Here is a 26683-nt window from a genome sequence, read left to right on the forward strand (position 1 = left end):
TGTAATATTTGTGTTCTTTCTTCCATTAGACAGAGGAGATACTTCGTCTTCCAGCAAGATTTATCTTTATCAATCATAAACTGCCACAACACACAAGCAATCATTGAGCATAGCTGTCTGCACGTTGACTCATCAACTGCAGATCCTTTAAGAAGTTGTTATCTGAGACCGGCCAGTCTGTGTTTGTTAGCTTTACAAAATCAAACTCTTTATTTGCTTCCCGTCCATTGTGACAGTTAGATACTGTGAAATTTGGTTTGCAGCCTGTCCAATAGTCCGATTTGGTCCAAGGCAGAAAATCCAACAGGACAAGAGCAAGATGCATGACTATAACCACTTTCTCTCTAGTACAATGCTGTTGGGTCCGCAGAACCCACCACCATTAGCATAATTAACAAATGATCTCAAAATATTATCAGGAATGCCATTTACTTCAGTCCATGATGCAGGACTACTTCCACACTTGTGGTATCCTCCTTTCTGAGCTGTTTGTATAGTCTGAAGACTCCATCAAGATCAATCCTAGCCATGTGGTAGAAAGTTTCATTTGAGCCAGGATCTTTCTTGAAAACGTTGAACCAATTGGTTAATATTGCGTTTTGGACGTACATGTATCCGGCCTCAGTAAAGTTCAACTGTGTTGCCAAGTTTACTGTCCAGCTAGAAAAATAAGCTTTCCAAGGATTTCAGATGGCACGGATAGAGAATAAAGCACCAGATTTCCATCAACTGAAAAGCGAGCTGGAAGCGCCCTTTAGAATAATTTGTGTCAGATTGGCGAGACCTGAGTGTGGTATTCTTGTACAGTGTTTGGCCTGGCAAAATTGTATCAGTAGGCTCTTTGAAGCTCTCCCACATTGGATTATATTGCTCATCTAAAATCACCTTTTTTTTTTTTTTTTTTTGAGAAATAATTACAACATGCTGCTAACCTCACAGCTCAAACCCTTTCTCCCCTAGACCCCCAAGCACTTTGTGTATGGGGAGGTGCCAATTCGGTTACAAAACCTTTGGCAAAAAATTGCAATATGATAAAACATGTTTTTAGAAGTGTTAATGTTAGTGCTCTTATAGCAGGGTGGATTTGAGTTGACCTATTTTTCACAAATTCAAGTACTCATACTTGTTTTTATCCTTCATGATCGGGCATATTAACATGTCCGCGTATAAATATTCTAGGTATCTGGACATATTTGGTTTAGCTTTTAAAGGAGTGTCAAAGTTCAGTAAGAGCTTTTCAAACTATTTTAGTAGAAACTTCCAAACTTTTCACAATTTCACTGCGGATCTTTAAAGGTATCCTTAAACTTGAAAAAATAATAATAATAATAAAATATGATGAAGAACAGAATCAATATGCTGGACAACTCGGCTTCGATGGGCTGAAGGTGGTAGCAAAGGCCTGAAAAATAAACAAAATATCAAAGGAGACTGGGGTGGACCGGCCTAAGACCCTCCGATGACTAAGTTAGTATCTTCCCTCGAATGGAGTTCTAACTGTATTGGGAGTAAAAATCTCAGAATTTTTTCATACCTTTGCTTGGTTCAGACCGGTCCTTATATAGGGAACTTTAGGGCGGTTATTGGTTCAATAACTTCCCCCAGATTTGTGGAATCCGGACATATCCTCCTCAACGGCTATAGAAATTACAACTGCTGCTGGAAGTTACATACTTGGAGGAATTGGTGGCGAAGAACACGGGTCGATTAACCGCTCCAGAATTTGCTGTTGTATGGTCGTCCATGTGCAATGCCCATGGACGATTCTTTGTTACTGTTGTGTGGTCGTCCATGGGCTTTGCACATGGATGACTCTTCCAACCTGATTCCCTGAGGTTTATTCAGTTGATCAATACTCTGGACGACATATCTGGATGAATCAGAGATCGTTTGGCCATTTGGCTAATTGGTGATCATGGACGACTCCTCTGGATGAACCATAGATGTAATTTTTGCTATCCCATCAAAATAAAATAAAAATTTAAGGCTAAAGTTTAAATTTGGAGCTTTTAGGGAAAAAAGCTCAACAATTCACTATTCATTCTTCATGAATCCATGGCTTGAAAGCACAATTCATTGTAATATGCCATACTCAAAACGATCAAAAGCTTTTCAATTCAAGCTCACTGGATTAGTTTGGAATTGTAGTAGGAAGTAGAATTTCAGCAGTAAAACTGTGGTTGTAGAGTTTTTGCAATAAAGAATTTTACTCGCAAAAAAAAAAAAAAGAATAGTGTTTAGAACGTTTGAGAACTGTACTGCTAAAAAACTGTAAAACTATTAAAACCATTTGATAACCAATTGTTAGAGAGTTTTTAAATGTTATAAATGATATTAAAGGGCAAATAAAAGTCTTTTCTATTTTAGAATCGTTTGAAACAAATTTTTTTTTTAAACTAATTGTTACTATTTTCATTTATAAATACTTATTTTCTCCTGTGAATCTACATAATTCAATTAATGGTCAACATTCATACAATTGTTACTAAGGAAAACTACTTAAACTGTAAACATTTAACCCTAGTTTTAAAGTAAATTATAAATTTCTAAAATGTGATGGTGCAACGTCAAGAGATCCATATTGAGAGTCTTTTTCTAATGTAATTTTGGGGTTTATGGGTGGTATATTTGAGGTTTTCATCTTGATTTGAGAATTTTTGTAGTATTGGGGTTTTTGTGTGAATAATTTGGAGAGAGAAAAGGAAGATGATTTCAGAGGTGGACAATTAATTCACTCTTTTTTTTTTCTTTTCTTTTTTTTTAACAAGAGCTCAAATAATAAACTTAGCATAAAAAGTATTTTTAATCATTTTAAGAAAATCGTGCCTTTTGCAACTTATACTATATTTGTTTTGAAGTAAAATATTTCAAATGTAAAATATTTTTGTGTATTTGGTATGATGTTAAATTTTTTAAGTACAAACCAGAAAAACTGGTGGCTCAGCACTAGCCGCTAGAGCGGTGGCATTGGCTACCGAAACGCTGGCTCCGACAACCTGACTGTCGACACTAGCTGTATACACGCTAGACTAGTGACTTTGCCTCAAAATGGGGTGAAGAGGACTAGTGTGTGTTTTTGTAAAATATTTTATCAAGTTTTTAAAGGTAAAAATTTTACAACTTTTTACATATTTTACAAATTTAACCAAATTTCACATGCAAGTAAACACATAAAAATGTGAATACTTTTATGAAAAATATTTTATTTCAAAACAAATGGAGTATTTTAAGTTTTTTTTATGAGAGGAAAAGTACTTTAAGGTTGAATATAAAATTATAAAAGTTCTACCACAGTCTATAGGGTGATAATTATTTTCATGGTGTGTTCTACACATAGGGTGTATTTGAATACTGCTTATTTTGTTGAAACTAAAAAATTATTGCTGAAAGTACTGTAAATAAAGGTAAAAGTTAGTTGAAAAAGTGCAGTGAAACTCATGAATAGTGTCAAAAAGTACAATGAGACTCATGAATAATAGCAAAAGTAAGCTGAATAGTAAAATAATTTTAATTTTTAATCATAATACAAACGTACACATAGTGTTATAACTTGAAAATGCAAATTTAAATTACATACACACCGTGTAAAACAAATTTTTTACTTAAAGTTGAACTTCCGACAAACAATGCAAAGCAGCACATACCTCACATTACATTAGACAACTGGAATAATTAAGCATCCAAAGGTTGCACAAGAAATAATTACGTACAAGAAAATTATGCAACGAAATATTTCCTCGCGGCCTCTCTGATCTAAAAACCTAGAAATATTCTTCAAAACCAAACAGGCCTTATATATGTAACATCCTTGGGAAAGAGAAAACACCATTTTCAATGACTAACATTCAAGTAAGGATATGTTCAGGGCATGAAGATCGGGGACTTTGGAGAAATGGATACTGTTTTAGTAACTTTTTGGTGGTTCATCCATCGCACAAAAGAAAGTGAAGATATACGAAACAATGCCGATTGCCAAATTTGGGATGTGTTGGTTTTTAAGGAATGAATGACTTGGCTTGGGTCACAGATTTCTCAATCCATGGACACTAGCGGACTACTCACACAAATCGTTGATCCCAGGCACCTATACGTCCCATAATCTATGGATGGCCCACTCCATGACAAGGGGTGAACCGTGGGGCCGTGATAAGACCTGCTTCTTCCACCCTATATGGACTTTCCTCCACCGTGTAGACTTCTGGGAACACAACGCTGTATACCGCACGCCTCCTCATCCCTTCCTCTAACGCCTTTTTCATTTGTGTCTTCTAAAACCTTCATTTCCCGAGCTCTGTTCTTCCAAATTCTCCTTCCATTTTGAAAAAAGTTGGTGGATCTTGATCTTGCATTACATCATCCAGCTGAGTTTTCACTTCCTACCGCTTCTGCTAACAAATAAATAAATAAATAATAAAAAAATCAAACACTGTCTGTTATGGCTACTCTTCGAAAACTTGTGCTTGGTTTATTGTGTTTGCTACTCTTCCTTGGGCTATCTTCCCAGCTAGACAGATTAGTGCAAAGACAGGAGATGAAGATTGGGGATGAATTAGTTTCAGATCAAGGAATCTTTATACTAGGATTCTTCAGCCTTACAAATAACAATTACTACTTGGGAATATGGTACAACGACAACCGTGCACGCCTGGAGAATTTAGTGTGGATTGCCAATCGGGACACTCCAATCTTTAACAAATCTGCAAGTCTTACCATTGATGACCACGGAAACTTGAAATTTTCATACAATGTGAGTCTTTCTATTGTAATATATACCGGACAAGAAGGCAGTAATACAATTGCTGTTCTACTTGATACTGGTAACTTTGTACTGCACGTACTGCCCGAACTGAATTCGGAGGGACTTGAGAAACGGGAATTGTGGCAAAGCTTTGATTATCCTACTCACAAAATTTTGCCAGGAATGAAAATTGGAGTTAATTGGAAAGCGGGTCATACATGGTCGGATTTTTTTTGAAAATAACTATAAAACCAAAACTATTTTATTAATTAACCAAGGTTTGAAACTAATTTGGTATCTAACAACTCGAGTCTTCTAAACTTGATTTCACTGCAGCAAATCGAGTTTAAGCCCCTCGATTTCTGTTTTTTAAATTTACTGTTCACTATCTTCTTCCTTCGTTTTTTTTTCTCCATTTCAGGTCCTGTTCACCATCTTGTTTTCTGGGTTTCTGCATTGGTGTTTTCTGGGCTGCGTTGCTGTGTTTCTACATTGGTTTCTGGGCTGCGTAGCTGTGATTTCTGGGTTTCTGAGTTGGTGTTTTCTAGGTTTTTGCATTGCTATTTTCTGGGCTGCGTTGCTGTGATTTTTTCTTGCTTGGAAGAAGATGGTGAACAGGACCTGAAATGGAGAAAGAAGTAAAGAAAAAAAAAAAAAAAAAACGAAGGACAAAGATGGTGAACAGTAAATTTAAAAACAGAAATCGAGTGGCTTAAACTCAATTTGCTATAGTGAAATCGAGTTTAGAAGACTCAAATCGTTAGATATCAAATTAGTTTTAAACCTTGGTTAACTAATAAAATAGTTTGTGTTTTATATTTATTCTCAAAAAAAATCCTACATGGTCTCTCAAACAATGGCGGCTCTAAAAATATTTTTTCAGAATAGTCCTTTAGGAACTTAAATTAAACAATTTAATAAAAAGAGAACTTTATATATTAATAACAAAAAAAATTTTGTCTATAATATTTTGGGTAAGAAATGAATCTTGGGTACATGATTTTCATATCAAATATTTGTCCATAATACTAGCACAAAATAAATAATAAACTATAAGTTCAATTGAAATATTATTTCTTGATATAATAAAAATATTAATATTTATTATTATTTCCATAGCATGACTCTATTAACAATTTAACGCAACATAAATTTTTGTTGTTTAGTTGTTTCATTAATTTTCTTTTTTGGCCACTAACAGTCTAGCACACACCCCATTACCGGAATGTAAATAATAACTAGTAAATATAATGCCTCACCCCACTGCCTTACAATTGCATAGTTTAATTTCTTTTTTTCTTTTATAATTATTTGTTTACTTACTTTACTACCACTTGTCAGCTAGTCCATTACCCCAATTGCCCAAAGCATACCCAAGGCTCCTGTTTTGGTTTGTCCATTAGAACAAAATATTTTGGTACCAGTCTATTTCGGCATACTATTACAAAGTTGCCATTATTATAAATATGTATGTATAATATTTGATTAAAACTCATATAAATTATTAAGGATCTTAAAATTATAACTCATATTTCAATTAGTATGTCAATCTTTAAGCCCAAAAAACAAATCAACAATCAATTTTTTAAAATATAATAAGATTAAAATGTATTTAAATGAAAAAAAAAAAAAAAAAAAAAAAAAAAAAAAACCCCCCCCCAAAAAAAGCAATACCCACAAATCCGGGCAAACATTCACAACACAAAGCATTGAAAATGGAAAACAAAATAAACAAAACATAAAGGAAACTGAGAAGATAAGTTGAAGGGGGAAGGATCGTGGGTACCTCTTAATAAAAAAGGGTCGGTCTTAAGGTCCTGGTGTAGCGAAACTTGGAGCGGCGAAGCTGATGTTGTTCAAAGGCCGACACTAGAGCTTTAAAGGTCGGGAAGGACGTCGGAGCTTGGTCTGCCGTCAGGACGCACCATGGGTTTGGGAGAGGAGGAGAGAGTTTTTTGGTTGAGAGGTAGCTTCAGTGCTCTGATGAGAGTGATGAAAGAGTGAAGAGGGTTGGTTGGAGAGAGTAATGGCATGTGACCGTTGGGCATGCCTGTGGGAACTTCACTTTTGATGGGACAAGACTCGGCCGTGGGGCCCACAGGTTTACCAGGTATTTACAACTTTGCCATTGAAACTCAATTTTGGTGTTTTGAAAACAACATTTTGCCTTCACTCGGTTTTCGGATTCTTAACTCAAAAAACTGAGAACTGAGTTAAGGAAATGAGTTAAAGAAATTATGCCAAACAGAGTTGTGATGCGTGGGGCCCACCAGTTTTGAGATATGAGTTATCAAAACTGAGATATGAGTGACGAAAACGGGGCTATCCAAACATAACCTTAGTTTCTATCTTTATGTATCGTTCTTTATTAAGCTTCTTTCTTCATTTTTTGTTTTTGGTGATTCTAAATGTATAATTTTTTTTTAATCTTATTCCATTTTTAATGCAGCTAAACAGTGAATATGGATCACAATTGAAACAATAGGTGGTCTTAATGTACTCATGTTCAGATTTATATACTATGTGATACAAGAAAAACTTAGATCTTTAGGTAATGCCTCAATGATAATTGGATTTATATGCATCTAAATAATAATTAAATTAATGATTTATCCCTTACCTTGTCTTACCTTAATTAATAGGGAAGAAAAACAACGAGAAAGATGGTGGGTTTGGATCTGTTTATAAGGTATACTTCATAAAACTTTTAATAAAATGACAGAAAAATTAAAGAGAAGTTGTTAGATTAAGACTAATTAGTTATTATTTCAAGGGCAACTGCCTGATGGGCAAGAAGTTGTAATAAAAAGGCTCTCAAGAAATTCTGGACAAGGATTTTTGGAGTTAAAGAATGAAGCAATACTAATTGCCAAACTGCAGCACACTAATCTTGTTAGGCTTTTTGGAAGTTGCATTCATAAAGAAGAGAGGATGCTCATCTATGATTACATGCCTAATAAAAGCCTTGACTTTTTCCTCTTCAGTAAGAAAATTTTGACATTTTAGTTAATTATCTTTCTTTTGGTTTTTGTCAATTGCTCACGCATATGCTCTACTACAAATCCTGCAAAGAAGAATATTCTAGGTTGGAAGAAACGCTTCAACATCATTCAAGGGATCCTTCAAGAGCTTTTATACCTTCATAACTACTCTAGATTAAGAATAATTCACAGAGACTTGAAGGCTAGTAACATTTTACTTGATGATGAGATGAATCCAAAGATTTTGGAGTTTGGTATGGCTAGAATATTTGGGTCAAATGATTCTAAAGTAAACACAAACGGAGTTGTTGGGACATAGTAAGTGATTAAACCACTTTGCGACAAAGTGCATGGATATGAATGTGCTTACATGAATGTGTACTAACAAAGTTTGTTCAATTGTTCAGTGGTTATATGCCTCTGGAGTATGTGATGGAGGGAGTTTTCTCAATAAAATCAGATATCTTTAGCTTCGGAGTCTTATTACTGGAGAATGTTAGTAGTCAAAAGAATTATAGTAGTTACCATTCTGAACGGCCTCTCAATCTTATTGGATATGTAAGTTCCTAATGACACTAAGCTTATTTTGCCTAAACAACCATGTTATAGTTCATGACCGTAAGAATCTTGGAATTGTTTCAGGCATGGGAGTTGTGGGGACAAGGTAGAGGCTTGGAGTTAATTGATACAGCTTTAGGTGATTTAGATCACATTGATCAAGTGTTGAGGTGCATTCATGTGGGTCTCCTGTGCGTCCAAGAATGCCCAGTTGATAGGCCTGCCATGTTAGATGTGATATTTATGATATATAATGAGGCTAATAAGCTACCTACACCAAAGCAACTGGCATTTTTCCTGGGAAGGAATATGTCAGAGGTAGGAATTGTAGATTGCAGACCAGAAAATTGTTCATCAAATGGAGTATCAATTTCAGAGATGGTACCAAGGTGAAGGGACCTGAGTCTTTCAACCTATATTGCCGTAAAGCAAATTTTACCATAGAAAGCAACAGTAATATCCCATGTTAACATGGTGGTTGTGTGTGTCACATTTTCATTCTGGAAGAATCACAAGATATATATGTCTATGTATATGGCTCTATGCGCACTGTAGTTTAAAATTTATTTGATTATCTTCTTTCGAATGTTATTACTTTACACATGTTAGCATATGCTCTACGAAAAATGATCCACACCAAGCAAAACAATCATATCTGTTATGACATATGTGGTTCACTTGTTTAGAACATATGTCATTATTTTATGTAATTGGCTAATCCTTTGACAAAACGCACTTTACTTGTAAATTGGGTAGATCTAGGATGTATTTAATGCTTCAAGAAATTGTGTTTCAAGATCAAGTATTGAAGTTATCAAGTCTATCCAAGAAACAAGCTGAGAAGTGCAAAATCATTAAAGCTTGACAGCTGGCTCGACAACTGCATCTATCGAGCTTAAGTAAGCTGTTCCAGCCCTGTGTGCTCGACAGCTTCTCGACACCTTCTATCTATCGAGGTTTAAGAATTTCAGAATTCTGATATGATTTTTTTGGAATCCGTGTTTATGTATTTGGGCCTTCTTTTCTCCTAACCCTAGACATATAAAATGATTGTTTTAAGGGTTGTCAAAGGGTACACAAGTTGCACAAGCTTTGAGAGAAGTTTGCTCAAGCAAATTGTGATCGGAAACAAAGTTTTGCCCTAGCTCATCATTCTTGAAGAAGTTGCTGTGTATGTGCACCGTAGGGTTTTGTGACCAAGCATCTTCTTGATCTTCATCATTAGGATGAACTGAAGAACTTTGCAGCCAACAACCTTCTCTAGTTGGTGATTGGAGTCGCGTACTGGGATCCGTGCAATTGTTTAGTCACGTACTTGGGAGCTGTACATCAAAAGGGAAAATTGTTATCACAGAACAAATCCAATTGGGTATTGGGATAAGTGTTCAACTGTAGGTTGGTATAAGGTACTGAGATTCCTTTACTTGTAACTGCTTGTTGTGATAATAGTGGAATTTCGGGAGTGGAGACTTGAAAATCACCCGGTGGGGTTTTTGCCATGTAGGTTTTCTCCATTCGTAAACAAATCACTGTGTCAAATTTATTTTCCGCTGCACTTAATTTAATTGGTGATTTGTTTGTGCTACCACGCGTTTGCATGTTAATTTGATTAATTAATAATTTGGCTAATTAATTAATAAATTAATTTAATCACAAAGGGTCAATACGTTTTTGGCCTATCAATATCTATAACCACTTCCATACACTAAAACCATCAGATGTGAATTGCAATTCCAAATTTTCCTTACACCGCAAAAATAGATCTTTTTGAGCACTACTGCTACATCTTTTTATTTTCTCTTTCTTGTTTATTTTTTAAGCTCCTGCCTAGATTAATTTTATGAATATCAGTTAAGGTTAGTGGTAGAGAACTTTACATGATCAACATTTCTTCTCTTGGTCAGCTACTGATGATTATTCCCTCAAAACAAGTGGAACCTAAAGATTCAGGTTAATGAGTGCACAAATTAGGTAAGAAAAGTAAGAATACAAAAATGCTGAGATTTTGTAACAAAGAATTAAGGGTCTGTTTAGATACCGCTTATTGCTGAAAACTGAAAATACTGTAACAAAATAATTTTTAAATATGTAAATAGTGCTGTGAAACTCAGTTTTATAGTTATTTTTGTTGAAAAAAATATTTGCGGATCCCGTGAATAGTATAGGGACCCACACAAAAAATGTACCTACTGAGAAAAGTGCAAAACGCGCTTCCCAAACACACGCTGAGAATGTTGGAACAAAGATCCGAATTTGCTTTGACATAAGGGTCAACGTGTGGTGTCATAAACACATGGCAAACAATTCTGTAATCAAGTCAAAAAAGAAAGTTCAATAATCTGACCAAAAGGAAAAATGGTCAAAAAAGCCAGCAGTTAATTCTAGTGATTGACAATCAACGAGTTAGACTACCTTCATGATCTGGTCTTAAAATTTTCCATTGATATGGCTACCAAAGGAAGGAAGCTTATCTTTGCTCAGTTTGATTTATTTTTTTACTGATTAGACTCACTCATACTGAGACAGATGTATTGGTACATAGGCCAAAAGCTTAGAGATAAGGAGAGCCTAGTCTTAGCCAAATGGACATTCTGGTTGGAATTTTTTAGTCCAGGCACTTTAAGAAATACGTACGGATGTTAGATTTTAATTCAACATTGATAGCAGATGATTATAGAATTTAATCTCTTCTGTTTTTCAGGGGCCTAGCTGATCAAATCTTTTTTAAGGAGGGCTAGCTTTTCTTTTTTAGGATACCAATTCTTCCTTTGAGTGCCTAATATTTAAAAATGTTGTAATATTATATTTTAATAGTGAATTTTAGTTAACTCAATTGAAAAATCTATGATTGAATAAGAGATTTGAAGTTCAATCTCCGCTTTACTTGTGTGAATTTTATCTGTGAAAGTATAATCATTGAAAATTGAGTGTGACAAGACTGGAAATTGAGTGTGACAAGACTGGGGTGTGGATTAAAGGCAAAGACTTTGAATTCTTCTCATCAAAGATTTTTTCTATGTACACACTGCATACATTTTGACACAAAATTTATATTTATTAATATGTGATTAGATTCATTACTTACTACTATTTGTTATGAAAATTAATCTAATCTCCACATATATGTGCTAGTCATGCAAATGTGTATGTTGTAAACTAACAAAACTTTCAATTAAAAGAAACTAAAAAATTAATTACGGTACAGCTCAAGGTTAAGATTAAGGAGAAAAGAAAATATCTAATATCACAAATTATTATTTAACTTTTTTACCACAACTATGATGCGGCAAGGAGTAAGCTATGAAAAAATATAATGAATTTATACGGTAACCGGTGAGCAATCGTTAACAATCTACTAAGTCAAAGCTATGATAAATAGTTAGGAAATAATTTGTATTTCTAAGACTGCACTAGATTAAGTCCCAAAAGTGGGGAGCCCACAGCCTCCCGCAATAGTTTACCCACTCTGCACTTCTTTTACCTGTCTCTTCTATTCATCTTTATCTTCACACCTCAGCCTCACAATTGTATTGCATATCCATTTGGTAATAGCAATCGGAATATGAAGAAATTTAATTTATACTCCATTTGCTTCGTTTTGTTGTTGGTTGTGTTGCTGAAACAACATCCATCAAAAGCCCAACAACCTTACGTGAATAACAACCAGATCAACTGCGACCAAGACCTAAACATCACGAATGGGTTTAAATGCAACGGCGTCGAAACCAGTTGCCAATCCTACCTCACGTTCCGATCCACTCCTGCTTACGGTTCTCCACTGTCCATCGGCCAACTCCTGGGCGCTAATATTTCCTTCGCTGAAATCAACAACTTCACAACCTCCCAGATCATCTCCACCGACACCCAGACCGTCATCCCTGTCAATTGTTCATGTTTGGGTGAGCACTACCAGCACAACAGCTCATACCAGGTGCTGGCGTACGACACCTTTTTCACCATCGCCAACGACAACTACCAGGGCCTCACCACTTGCCAGGCCATAAAGCTTCAGAACCCTCATATAACAGTTGAGACTCTGAGCGCCGGCGTGAATGTAAATGTCCCACTCAGGTGCGCTTGTCCCACGCCCAATCAGACGGCAAGTGGCTTCAAGTACTTGCTTACATATATGATTACTTGGGGGGATGACATCTCTACAATTGCCGATTTATTCGGTGCGGACAAGCAGAGCATACTTGATGCAAACGAGCTATTCGAGGATAGCATTATATATCCATTCACACCCCTTCTCGTCCCACTGAAGGTACTATTCGAGCATACTGATCGGCTTGCTCTGCGCAAGCCCATCAGTATGTTTAAAAGCGTAATTTTAGGTAACCATTCTTGCCAAATCCAACCCCCCTTCTCCTATTACTAATTTAATATCATACTATTTTTTTTTTAATATTAGTATTAGACATTTATCTTATGATTATATATTTTATCATAAGATATGTTTTATTTCTTTATTTATTAAATTATATTTTCATTCATGTAAACAATTATGATATGCCACAATTCTATTGAATAGTTTATGTATAGAATAGCCTTATTATAGTAATGTGTAAAATTATAAGATCTCAAAAACTTATATGATACAATATTATGAGAAATAATGTTAAAAATACAAACTATTTTACAAATTTTGTTACAAACTACTGATGTGGTGAGTAATTGTTGATAAATGAAAAAGTAATATTAATTGTGGGTCTATATGAAAACCAATAAAAAATTGGCCACATTAAAATTTTGTAAAAATATTGTAAAATAGTTTGGAATTGTAGCAATATTCATATTATGATATCAAACAAAAAATAAACAGCTTCCGATACTTTGTTAATTTTCACCGGTTGGTCCTAAAGTTACACTTGCTCTGGCTTACCAAATATCCTTGTTGCAGTTCCTTTCATTCTTGAATCACCCGCCTAAAAAGTATCTAAATAAGAGTTTCAATTATTAAAGTTATGTGTTGTTTAAAATTATGGATAAAGAGTCCTTACTTAAAAAAATATATAAAGACAGAGAAAAATCTTAAAAGATTTGAAGCCCCCTAGAGGTGAAGGACCACTTGACGAAACAATGAATTTTACCGATCTTATTATTCTGATATCTAAAGCGCAAGTGGTCCCAGCATCTTAAAGCATAGGAAATGATTCCACAAATAAAATTAATAAAAAAAAAAAAAAAGCATAATAAATGATAAGAAATTGCTATTGCTAGTAGATCATTAAAAATTTGGTTGTCCAGATGCAGATCCAGATGCAGATAATTGGGGAAATAATTCAAAAAACAGGTGGGCCAATAGGTGGTGGATATGGCTCATCGTGACAATTGGGGGAATAATTATTGCCTTGTTGTGCTTCTTATACCATTCAAAATGGAAAAAACAAAAAGCTGAAGGTAATCGATGCTCCTACCACAGATTTTATTTTATATAATTAGCAACATATTTTTAAGTAATATTTTGCTTAATATCATTTTAATTAGGGGAGAGAAAAAAGAAACAAAAGATACTCGTAATGGAACTTGGAGGAAATGCAATAACTTGCAATGTACATGACAAAGCGAAGAAACAAAGCAAAGATGGGCAAGATGGATTGCAAACATTCAGCTTCAAGAGCATTTATGATGCTACAAGTAATTTCTCAACTGAAAATAAATTAGGAGAGGGTGGTTTTGGACCAGTTTATAAGGTTAGTTCTTCACATCTATCTCTCATAAGTTTTTTTTATAGTATCAAACTATAGCGTCAACTAAAGGTCTTGAGAGATTGGGAACTAGACTCATTATAGCAAGCTTTAAGCAAAAAATTGAAAAGAAAGTTAAGAAACTTTCTCCTTTTTTCTGCTGGACCCATATTTGTAGAGAGGGAGAGAGCTTGAGCATTCTAGCTCTTTCTAGTTCTCTGTGAGAAATGAGAGCAAAAGGAGGTTGGAATTTTGGTTTGTTTGGCCGGCTAGCTAGGGAAGTTTCTCACTTGAATTTGTGGCTTGCTACGTGTCTCACACAAGGTTTTCAGATCCGGACCATTCATTGAACCATAAAGAGAAGAGATTCAAGGTTTTTGAGGTCGAACCGAGGTTAAACTGGAGTTGAACAGTAATGATGTCATAATTAATTTAAATATAAATAAATATATTAATTTGGTACAAATAAAAAAAATTAACTAAAATAGTACGATTAAAACTATAAATCTATATTTTAGTTAATATCTAATAATTTATCAATGTCAAGCCCATTTACATAATATTAATAACCAGACTTAATTATGACGTTATCAAGCCCAAAACCTTGAACCTCAATGTCAAGCTCATTTACACAAGTCTTGAGCCTTGAGCCCCACCTTCTAGTCAAGCCCATTTACATAATATTAATGTCAAGCCCAACTCTTCCCAGTTCCCATGGTCCGGAGAGCAAAAAACTCATTTCAGAAACTTAAAATTGATAGTTGAACACCTCACCAAAAATATTAAAGGTAAAGGACTTAGTTATAGCACTAAAAAATTGAAAAGTAAATTCTTAAATTAGAATCTCAAGACACACGTGCCTAGCTGTCCATCACAAACCTAAAAGCTAAAAAGCAACCCAAAGAAAGGAAGCAAATGAAACTAAAGGGATAGAGGGAGAAGAAGTCAGAAACGTAAAAGCAGCCCAGAGAAAGAAAAGCAAGTGAAACAAAGGGGCAGAGAAGAAGTAAAAAAGGGCTTTAAGAAGCTGGAAGAAATAAAAGGAAAAAAATGAAAATCAATCTATCAAGGCAAAACGTTGCCATGATCCACACTGGTAATGTGGCTTTTTTTTTTTTTCCAAATTCTTTCACGGTTGATATTTGTTTTCAGAAGGGAGCAGAATTTAAAGCTTTTTTTTTTTTTTTTTCCTGTGTTGTTGTTGTTTTTTTTTTTTTAATTTTTTTTTTAATGTTCAAATTCAAAGGGTAGTATGGAACCGTGAGAAGTGGTCTGATCACGGTTCTCAAAACCGTGAGGTCTAACCGTGGTTCGCACGGTTCCTTGCTTTTTTCCCATAAAGCGGTTCTTGAGGCTAAAAGAACGGCAAAAATGAGCGGTTTGAGGTTAAATTAAGACCTAATCAAGTTAGCTAATCCAATTTGACCAATTAATTTGCACTTGAGCCGCATCCCAAGTGCTAGATAAAACTCTGATAGAAAATTAAATAATGGAAGTGGAGATTGATTTAAGGTAATGTGAGTAAAATATGACTAACACAACACATTTTCAGGGTAAATTGGCTGATGGGAAAGAAATAGCAATTAAGAGACTCTCAAGAAGTTCTGGACAAGGATTGCTAGAGTTCAAGAATGAAGCTATTCTCATTGCCAAACTCCAACACATTAATCTTGTCCGACTTTTAGGATTTTGTATTCAAGAAGAAGAAAATATACTAATATATGAGTACATGCCCAACAAAAGTTTAGATTTCTTCCTCTTCGGTAAGACATATTCATTACTATGAAAATTTGGTTATGTGATGATATTTTTGTTTTCTTTTATTCTAAGTCAATTAATATACTTATCATTTTCTTTCTATTATTTTCTACTATGAGTCAGATTCTACTAAAAAGTATTTATTAAATTGGAAAAACGCTTCAACATCATTGAAGGCATTGCTCAAGGACTCGTTTATCTTCACAAATATTCAAGGCTAACAATAATTCACCGGGATTTAAAAGCAGGCAACATTTTGCTTGATAAGGAGATGAATCCAAAAATATCTGATTTTGGCATGGCAAAAATATTTGGATTGAAAGGATCAGAAGAAAACACAAATAGGATTGTTGGAACATAGTAAGTATGCATTTCCTTTCAAGCATGCATAATTGAATTCTATTTGTGAGCGTGTGTGAGTGAATATATGTGCTTGTTCATACACTAAATTTTATTGTCAATTATTACTTCAGTGGTTATATGTCCCCAGAGTACGCAATGAATGGTGTTGTTTCAATAAAAATTGATGTATTCAGCTTTGGAGTTCTACTATTAGAAATCATCAGTGGCAAGAAAAACAATAGTCATTATCACTCTGAGTATCCACTCAACCTTATAGGATATGTAAGTTTCCCTCTTGACCCTTCTTATCATGTGCATGGAAGTTTGAACTTAATAGCTAACACTTACGAATAATTGGGCTTGTACCAGGCATGGCAATTATGGAATGAAGGTAAAGGTTTAGAGCTTACAGACCCAACAATACTAGATGAGTCATTCGTTCCATCTGAAGTATTGAGATGCATTCATGTTGGTCTCTTATGCGTACAAGATCAGGCAACAGATAGACCCACCATGCTAGATGTTGTTTCTTTTTTTGCAAATGAAACTATTCAACTATCTACTCCGAAACAACCTGCATTTTTTATCAACACAATCATGAAAGAGTTAGATGTTTCTAAAAATAAGTCAAAAAATTATTCAAAAAATAATGTCACAATTTCAGAATTGGATGCCAGATAAATACTAAAATACTCGAGTTATGTATGAAAATCTAGTATCTATATACATGCCTTTGTGATTCGGGCTATACTTTATTACGACTTTACAAGCTTGTATGGTTCAATGATTTATTACAATTTTTAATTAGGATTATATACTTATATGCCAATATCTGATTACATTTATCTTTAATTCTTATTGCTAAAAGTAATGAGAAGAATTAATAATGCTTGTGTGAGTTAACTGATTAAACTGGATTAGATTCATTATGATATGTATCATTACTGTATCTTATTTTGTAGTAATAATTGTTGAGCACAAATGCTTTTTCTCTTCCACAAGGGGAATCTGGACAGGGTGACCTACTCTTATTGTTTGGAGAGAAAGAGAGAGAGTCTACAACACTCTCAAGACTGTAGCTGAGAATGAAAATGAGCTAAGATGAATAACAACAAGAAAAGGGAACCTTGTTTAACCTGATAGGCCACAAACTGAATGACCCCTTATGATTAAATTAATTAATTAATTAGCCAAGTTATTAATTAATTAATTTATCATGCAAACGCGTGGTAGCACAAATAAATCACCAATAAACTAATTGTGCAGCGGAAATTAAATGACATGGTTATTTGTTTACGAATGGAGAAAACCCTTACGGCAAAAACCCCACTGGGTGATTTTCAGGTCACTACTCCCAAAACTCCACTATTATCACAACAAGCGGTTACAAGTAAAGGAATCCCAAGTACCTTACCAACCTACAGTTGAACCCTTACCCCAATACCCAATTGGACTTGTTATGTAGTGACAATTCCCCTTTTGATGCACGGCTCCCAAGTACGTGACTAACCAATGCGTGGATCCCAATACGCAGCTTACTCCTTTGCACGAATCCCAGTACGTGACTAACTCCACAACAATCCTTTGATTGTTGTAGTTGATTTGTAGCAGCTTCACATAGAAACACCAATAAGATCTTCAATATTGGTGCAAGAGATTTTACTTGGTTACAAAACTCAAAGGCGTACAAGAAACGCAGCAAGAACTCTTTATTCTATAAGAGGAGGCTAGGGTTTCAAAAAGAAAATCTTATGAAGCTCTCTAGGGTTAGGTTTTTCTTTTTCCCACCTCCTTTAAATAGGAGCTTAATGGGCTCTCCTATTCCAAATAGGTTTACACAAACCTTGGGCTTTCCTAGTCCAATAAGGATTATACAAACCCACAAACCTTGGGTTTTCCTAGTCCTATAAGGATTATACAAAACCCATAAACAAATAGCCTTTTAGAATAAAACGTTGTGGCTATAATCTAAAAACTCGTAAGCTCGATCGATTAACCAGCTGTCGAGCTTTAATGAACCTTGACAGATCGAGCTTTAATGAACCTCGACAGATCGAGCTTCTATCGAGTAGGTATCGAGACCTGCAAATTTGCACTTTTCTTGAGCAGTTCTTGAGTAGTCTTCATGTCTTCAATTTAACCACTTGTAATGATCATCTTGAACCTACTTAGATTTACCCAAATACAAGTAAAATGCGTTTTGTCAAAGGATATGCCAATTACATAAAAATATGTCCCCAACAATCTCCCCCTTTGGCAATCTATGACAAAACCACAAGAGTACATTGAATGTCCTAGAATACATTCTACTCAAGATTACATAATAAATAAGCCTAGTCTAAAAGATCTGAACCTTGGAAGTTGCTGCAAGAAGAAGGTTTGGAATCTTGACTTGGCTTTAACTTGTCTTTCCTGAAAGGTACTAAACAAAACACATCAAGGTACCATGTGGAAAATAATGACAAGTTAAATAAACAAGAAACATGTGTATAAAGAGAGAAAAGAAACAACACATGTGAGATAAAGAGTGAAACACATACATTATTATCAAATATAGAAACAACACATGATGTATGTAAATGGTTACAAAACCAAAAGATACACAACACAAAAAAATATATCAATATCAATGTGTATCAAACTAACTCTCCCCCTAAGTTAGTTACATCAAAAACTTTCTCCCCTTAAACATGAAGTTCTCCCCCTAAGTCTATTACTCCCCCTGAGGAATGACATTCGATTCTCAAATTTCTCCCCCTTTTTGACACAATTGTCAAAGGGCATAAAAAGCCAAAAGACATGACAGGAGACAGACAGAGAACTGACATAGAAGGAAACAAGGGGAACAAGGAACCATAGACCTACAAGAAAAAGAAAAACAAGATGCTGTGGACATAGAAAAAAAATGCAAAACAAAAAAAAAAAATGAAATGCATGTAAGGGAATCTCGATCAATCGAGAGGTGTTGAGACAGGTGTCGAGAAAGAAGACATCAGACACAAGAAGAGAAGCTCGATCGATCCATCAGGTGTCGAGAAGCTATCGAGGAGACAGAAACTTTCTCGATCAATCCACCAGGTGTCGAGAAGGTGTCGGGATTGCGATAAGAAAAAGCTTGAGAAGCTCGACAAATAGCTAGGTATCGAGGAGGTGTCAAGCTTGCTTTTAAAAATAGTTTTTCAAGAAGTGAAAAACATAAACATGAATGCAATCCAACATGCAACTCAACCAATGATCCAATCAACATATTAAGCTCTCAAAATCATCTCTCATCAAACATTTTAAGCATATGGATCCTCAGAAACACACACACACACTAAATAAGTCTAACCAATTTTATATTTCAAAAACGAGTCAAGACAGTTTAGTGAGTATACATTAGCACATGTAAACACTTGTGATGGCCAAATCACATTGTACCTGCACATGTATCAAGAGTAGCAAAGAATATTGCGTGTTATGTGTGAAAAACATCGCAAGATTGCATATGTGTATACATGTTATGACGATTTGAGATATGAGAAAATAACTTTAACTCACACACAATCATAACTGTTTGATGGGGACTATCACCTTCGAGGTACATCCTATAACTCCCACATCTCCTAGAAAACACGCTTGCAATCATATTTAAAGCATTTTAATCTTTTTGCTTTTTATTTTCTTTGCATATTTTCTTTTAAGCATATCATGCATGGGCATATAAAAGAGAGAAAAGAAATACCCAACATGTTAAGCATAGACATTGCATTTTTGCTATGCCGAAGCATACGGATGTCTTTGACACTGCACTTTTGCTATGCCGAAGCATACAGGTGTCATATTATGATTGGCAAGCAACAGTAGTGAGATGATTATTTATGCCTTTCTCTTAGGATTTTTTAGTCCTACTCGTCAAAAAAAGTGATACGAGTGTTAAGTTCAAGAGATAACTTAATCTTACTCATCACAAACAAGAGCCACAAAGCTCACTTGTTTAGTTGCATAGAGATGTTCATCTAAGGTACAAAAGATACAAAGTTTAGAAAACTTTGTTTCAATGGCCATCCAAGGTACACAAATACCAAAGTACACAAAACACACACTGTTTTTGTATTTTTCTGATTTTTTTTTTTTTTTTTTTTTTTATTTTGAAAACAAAACAAAACAAAATAAAAACTAAACAACCAAACAAAAACAGAAAAACAATATAAGAGCATGAAAAAAAAAGATGCAAATGCATGAAGGCATGATAGAAAGATGCAGATGCATTAAAACATGATTCCAAAAGTAGATAAGAAATCAAGCAAAAGAAAGTCCAGCTTTAGATAGAAAGAATTAAAGCAAAGGACAAACAGAAAGACAATTAAGTCTTAGGATCCTTTATCACCCACACAGCACGAGTCCTTGGCCGTGAAGATGAAAAGGCACGTGTTCTAGTATGACTACTAAAGGACATAGAGGAATTAGAATTCCCTTGAAATTGAGTTAAAAAGCTCAAAGCTTTTAATAACTCACCAAGAATAGGTACAGAGCCTTTAGACAAATGATGAGACCTATTGGCCACTCGCTTAAGGGGAAACAACTTGAAACAATTAGGACGAGTGTGACCAGAAGCATCACAATGGTGACAACCATGATCAGTTTTAGAGCTACTTGGCTTCCTAGAAGGAGGTCTAATCTTAGAGGTTGACAACTTAGGACAATTTGGCCTAATATGACCAACAGTATGACAATGATGACAAGTGGGGACAAAATCAAAATTTTTATTCCATCTAGGAGGAGTTTTAAACATAGGTTTAGAAACTTCAGTGTTAACATCAGAATTTTTACCTTTGTCTATCCTAGCAATATTAGCTTTCAACTCTTCATTATTCCTTTTAAATAGGGGAATATAAAAATCTTTTTCTTTTGAGTTAGGCTCAACAACAAGTTTGGCACTAGTTAATTTTTCAACTTCAGTTTTAAATTCAACTAGTTGCTCTTCCAAACTCTTAATTTTGTCCACCTGAGATGAAATTTGATTTTTAAAATTCTCATTCAAATTATTGGCTTCATCCAATTTTGCAATCAAATCATTTTTTTCAAGTTTGACATTTTTAAATTTAGCTTTTAATTTTGCAGAACATTCAAGAGATTTCATACAAAAATTATACAGCTTGCAAAAGACATCTTGAATATCATCATCATCATTCAACATAAGATCATGCAAATCAAAACAATCAAGAGTTTCCATGACAACAGGGGTCAATGGATCACACAACAAAGATTAAAGCCTAATCAGAGTGTTCCTGCTCTGATACCACTTGATAAGCCACAAACTGAATGACCTCTTGTGATTAAATTAATTAATTAATTAGCCAAGTTATTAATTAATCAATTTATCATGCAAACGTGTGGTAACACAAACAAATCACCAATAAACTAATTATGCAGCGGAAATTAAATGACACGATGATTTGTTTACGAATGGGGAAAACCCTTACGGCAAAAACCCCACCGGGTAATTTTCAAGTCAGCACTCCTGAAACTCTACTATTATCACAACAAGCAGTTACAAGTAAAGGAATCTCAAGTACCTTACCAACCTACATTTGAACCCTTACCCCAATACCCAATTGGACTTGTTCTGTAGTGACAGTTCCCCTTTTGATGTATAGCTCCCAAGTACGTGACTAATTAATGCGCGGATCCCAGTACGCGGCTTACTCCTTTGCACGAATCCCAGTACGTGACTAACTCCACAGCAACCCTTTGATTGTTGTAGTTGATTTGCAGTAGCTTCACATAGAAACACCAATAAGATCTTCAATGTTGGTGCAAGAGACTTCGTTTGGTTATAGAACCCAAAGGCGTACAAGAAACGCAGCAAGAACTCTTTCTTTTGTAGGAGGAGGCTAGGATTTCAAAAAGAAAATCTTATGAAGCTCTCTAGGGTTAGGTTTTTCTTTTTCCCATCTCCTTTAAATAGGAGCTTAATGGGCTCTCCTATTCCAAATAGGTTTACACAAACCTTGGGCTTTCCTAGTCCAATAAGAATTATACAAACCCACAAACCTTGGGTTTTCTTAGTCCTATAAGGGTTATACAAAACCCATAAACCAATAGCCTTTTAGAATAAAACGTTGTGGCTATAATCTGAAAACTCGTAAGCTCGATCGATCGAGCAACTGTTGAGCTTTAATGAACCTCGACAGATCGAGCTTCTATCGAGAAGGTATTAAGACTTGCAAATTTGCACTTTTCTTGAGCAGTTCTTGAGTAGTCTTCATGTCTTCAATTTAACCACTTGTAATGATCATCTTGAACCTACTTAGATTTACCCAAATACAAGTAAAATGCGTTTTGTCAAAGGATATGCCAATTACATAAAAATATGTTCCCAACATAACCTCTTATTTTATCAAGCTAATATGGGAAATTAAAGCAAACTTTGCAAGGTGCCATAGATACATGAAGAGGCCTCAGGTCAATAGCTTAATAGGGAGAAAACTACAACTTTCTTCATTAAGAATACTAAGGTTGATATGAGGAGCCATATAAAAACCTTTTAAGGTTTCCCAAAGTTAAAGGTCATGATAAATACTAGAGGTTGCGATCTTTTGTTGGGAGGTCCAAACAAGATAATTTAGGACCATTGAATACTGTTTCTTGAAGGAGAAGTTGCTATCAAAATAGGATAAAGAGGTGCTTATTAAAGCAGTCACACAATCCATCCCAATGTACACTACGACTCTATGAGCTGATCAAGAATTCCCATTGCACTACGTAATGATTTAATTAACAAAGATAATGAGCAATTGTAGGGTACAGGACGAAAATAATGATCATTGGATTTATTAAGGTTCACTATGCAAACCTCAACAAGAGCAAGAGAAGTTGGTTTTCATGATTTGAGAGCATTTAACTTGGGTTTGCTTGTCATAAATGGCTGGCAATTACTGTAGAATACTCGCTCATTATTTATACGGTTTATTTTGAATCTATTATATATATCAGGGTTTTAAGATTATCATGGACTCATTTCTGATTAGGTTATTTCAAATTAAATTTAGTAATTAGAATTATTAAGATAATCATCTATACATTCTCAAAAAAAAAAAAGAAAAAAAAAAGAAGAAGATAACATCTATATTAAAAGATAAATAATTAAAGAAATCACAAATTACCTGTCAAGATTCTCATGTGCTTGCATGTCTATCATTCTTTTTCATTTACACTAAAACGAATTGAGTTTTTGACCATATTTTATTTAATTTTTAACGATGAATTAAAATCAACTAAATTTATCCTATGCATGAATGTCTATGGTAAAACCATCCATATACCAAAAAAAATTCCTTTTTTATTTCTGGGTTTTTTTTTTGGGTATTACCATGGCCAAAATTTCGACTTTTGACTCAAAGACCATTTTACCCTTTAATCTTATGATGGTTTGATATGATGAGGATTTTGATGTTAGATCAATCATGGAATTTTTCACCCATGTGAAATGACTATTTTACAATTTTTAGTGTTGTGTGACTTAAAATAAATGGTTTTGATTGTTTGCAAAATTGGGTGTCTGCATATGCCCCAATGGCAGACTAAATAAAAGTAAACACCGCTGCTACAAGAAAATACCACATTTCATGACCAAATCAAACTCATAATCATAGAGATATGATGCGAAATGTGATTATGTGAGTTCAAACCACTTAAAATGTTGACTCATGGTGATCGAATGACTACCACTCAAGGGGCTCAAGATGAACAATCAGCACTTAAGGCGTCAATTTGGGGTCAACTATAACCACTTAAAGTGTTAGTTTGGGTTATGCAATAATCACCTAAGCTGTTGGTTCGGAATGTCAAACTAGGAAATGGTTTAATGTATTTTTCAAAAACCTAGTTTTTTTAGGATCTAGTTTCATGCTAGAAAAGGGTTTTAGGTGTTTGATAACAACCTACTCTTACAAAAACAAGATCTCATGCAAGGAAATGGTTTTAACGTTTTTTTATTTTATTTCTTATTCCAGCAATTATACGTTTTTGGAATATGTTATGAATGGTATCGTTTGAACAAAAGTTGATGTATTTAGTTATGGAAAACTACTCTTAGACATTTTGAGAGGAAAGAAGAAAACCAATCTCTATCATTCAGATAACCCACTCAATCTTATGGGACATGAAAGTAATCCAAATTAATAGACCTTTGTAAATTTTATATGAAATCTAAACTTGAATCCTTCATAGTTAGCATTAATTGTGTCTAACTGAATTTCTATCAAGCATGGCACTTTACTTTAATTGAATAGATTTAGGATATATTTAATACTTCAAGGAACAAGGTTTTACGTCCAAGTGTTAAAGCCATGCAAACCTATCCAAGAATCAAGTGAATAAGTACTGGATTTTAAAGCTCGACAGATAGCATCTATCGAGGTTTAAAAGACAGCTTTTACCTGATGCTCGACAGCTGCTCGATAGATAACCTATCTATCGAGATTTTCAGAAATTAGTTTTTCAGATATGATTTCACAACAATCAGTGTATACATGTTTAGGCTTTCTTTTCTCACAACCTTAAACATATATAAGGATTATTTTAAAGGCTGTTACAGCTGATACAATTGAATGCAAAAGTTTTTCACAAGTATATTGTGACCCGAGACATATGCCCTAGTTCATCTTTCTCTTGAAGAAGCTGCTGTGTTTGTACGTCGTAGGGTTTTGTAACCAAGAAGCTTCGTAATCTTCATCGTGTTGATGAAATGAAGAACTATGCAGCCAACATCCTTCTCAAGTTGGTAGTTAGTCAAGTACTTGGATTCGTGCATTGATTGGTTAGTCACGTACTGGGAGCCGTGCATTGAAAAGAAGAGATTGTCACTACAGAACAAGTCCAATTGAGTATTAGGGTAAGGGTTCAACTGTAGGTTGGTATAAGGTATTGAGATTCCTTTACTTGTAACCGCTTGTTGTGATAATAGTGAATTCTCAAGAGTGGTGACCTTAAATTTACCCTGTGGGGTTTTTGCCTTGGAGGTTTTTCCCATTCGTAAACAAATCACCGTGTCAACTTTATTTTTCACTGCATATTAACTTAGTTGGTGATCGATTTGTTTATGCTACCACGCGTATTGCATGTTAATTAACTTAATTAATTCACTTAACTAATTAATTTGTTAATTTATCACAAGGGATCAATACATTCTTAACCTATCATATACCAATAATATTTTTGGACAAGGAGGCAACTCTGTGGCCATCATTTCTTCTCCCACATTAATTTTTCTTCTTGATTGCTAGAAGATTTTTGGGTGCATGCTTTCATCTATAAACCAAAAAATAATCTGCAATCAAATACAAAAGTCTATAAGGGTCCCAAACCAACACCAGACTCTAGCAGATTAGATAGATTGACAAAAGTCTATGAGCGATGAGTTTTTACTTTTTAAACCTCTACAAATTTTAGATAAATTTTCAATCTTTTAGAGCGAAGGAATTAGATCCAAAAATATATGATACATGTAACATGTGATGTGATCATAAATATATAAATTGTAAATGATTTAACACAACAGAACACAATCAAACCAAAGAGAAATAAGAGTGAAACAGAAGAGAGCAAAGGAGGAGAGCCACTACATCTACTGGTAGCCTCTTTCGTGTGGATGTCTTGAACCCAAAAAAGATAGGATTTTGGAATCTTGGTTGCTATCAAAATCAATCAATTCGTTAGTCCACGAAAGAATACCAAGAATCTCTTTGATGTTTAGCCACCTTTTTCCTCTTGCCACAAAGGAAACTTGAGAACTATGAAACAAAACCTAGAAACTGAAAACCTAATAACAACTCAGGTGGTAGTATTTGAACTTTATGATTGATAACCAATCAGTATGACAAATTATGCAGAAGACAATCATCAAGGAATTATTACCTTCACTTTCTTCAACATAGCATCAACAAACTTCTCCTAGCTCTTCTCTAATAAGCCACAACACATTAAAAGAATGAGAAATGAATTACATTGATTGGTTGGCTACCTTCTAGAAACATAACAGCATACAAGTTGTGAACAATCTTGCATTTAGTCTTAACATTAAACAAAAAATACTAACCATTCAAAAAGTCATTAGAAGTTGTGATACAAATATAGTGATAATTTAGCATTGTGAAACACACCTAAGCAAAAATCAAGAGTGATATGTAAAAGAAATTGACTACCAAAATTTCAATAATGAATCAAAAAATTCCTCTAGGATTGTAAGCAATAGTCAATAGTGGAATTGAATTCTTGATAGTTTGCACACCTTTGTCTTGCATATTCACTGGGCATTGGCTAAGTACAGAAATTTGGGGGTGCGCGGGGGGGGAATTATTTTTGCACTGTTACAGTTATGTATATGCAATGAATGTGTATGTTGAAGTGGATGAATTATTACAGGTTTGTCTACAAATGCAGGAGTCTCAATTTCTAAGGCATTTTATATTTTCCGTAAAATTAATTCACAAACCAAACATGAAAACTGATTTTCCGGAAAAAATGGATTTCATTTTCCGTAAAATGTTTACCTCAACCAAACATAAAAATTGATTTTCCGTAAAACAACAAGCATTTTCCGTAAAATATTTAACCGAACCAAACACCAGAATTTA

The 26683-nt window shown here is 34.5% G+C and overlaps 2 protein-coding genes across 2 annotated transcripts; both read left to right on the plus strand.

Annotated features, from left to right (window-relative positions):
- The first annotated feature begins 4435 nt into the window (after positions 1–4435).
- LOC112001979 (G-type lectin S-receptor-like serine/threonine-protein kinase CES101) lies at positions 4436–8670 on the plus strand. The gene is made up of 5 exons (XM_065771208.1): positions 4436–4817; positions 7512–7727; positions 7806–8037; positions 8127–8277; positions 8362–8670. The coding sequence occupies exons 1-5, from the start codon at positions 4436–4438 to the stop codon at positions 8668–8670; spliced, it is 1290 nt and encodes a 429-aa protein (XP_065627280.1).
- A 3037-nt stretch (positions 8671–11707) lies between these two features.
- On the plus strand, positions 11708–16951 carry LOC112006400 (G-type lectin S-receptor-like serine/threonine-protein kinase CES101). Its single transcript, XM_065771200.1, is given in 8 exon segments — positions 11708–12611; positions 13525–13677; positions 13765–13970; positions 15517–15727; positions 15846–15875; positions 15878–16082; positions 16196–16346; positions 16434–16951. Coding segments are annotated over 8 exon segments (2040 nt in total). The 5' UTR covers positions 11708–11839; the 3' UTR covers positions 16746–16951.
- The last annotated feature ends 9732 nt before the right edge of the window (positions 16952–26683 follow it).

Source organism: Quercus suber, unplaced genomic scaffold (assembly GCF_002906115.3).
Source record: "Quercus suber isolate HL8 unplaced genomic scaffold, Cork oak 2.0 scaffold_40, whole genome shotgun sequence".
Classification (NCBI taxonomy): Eukaryota; Viridiplantae; Streptophyta; class Magnoliopsida; order Fagales; family Fagaceae; genus Quercus; species Quercus suber.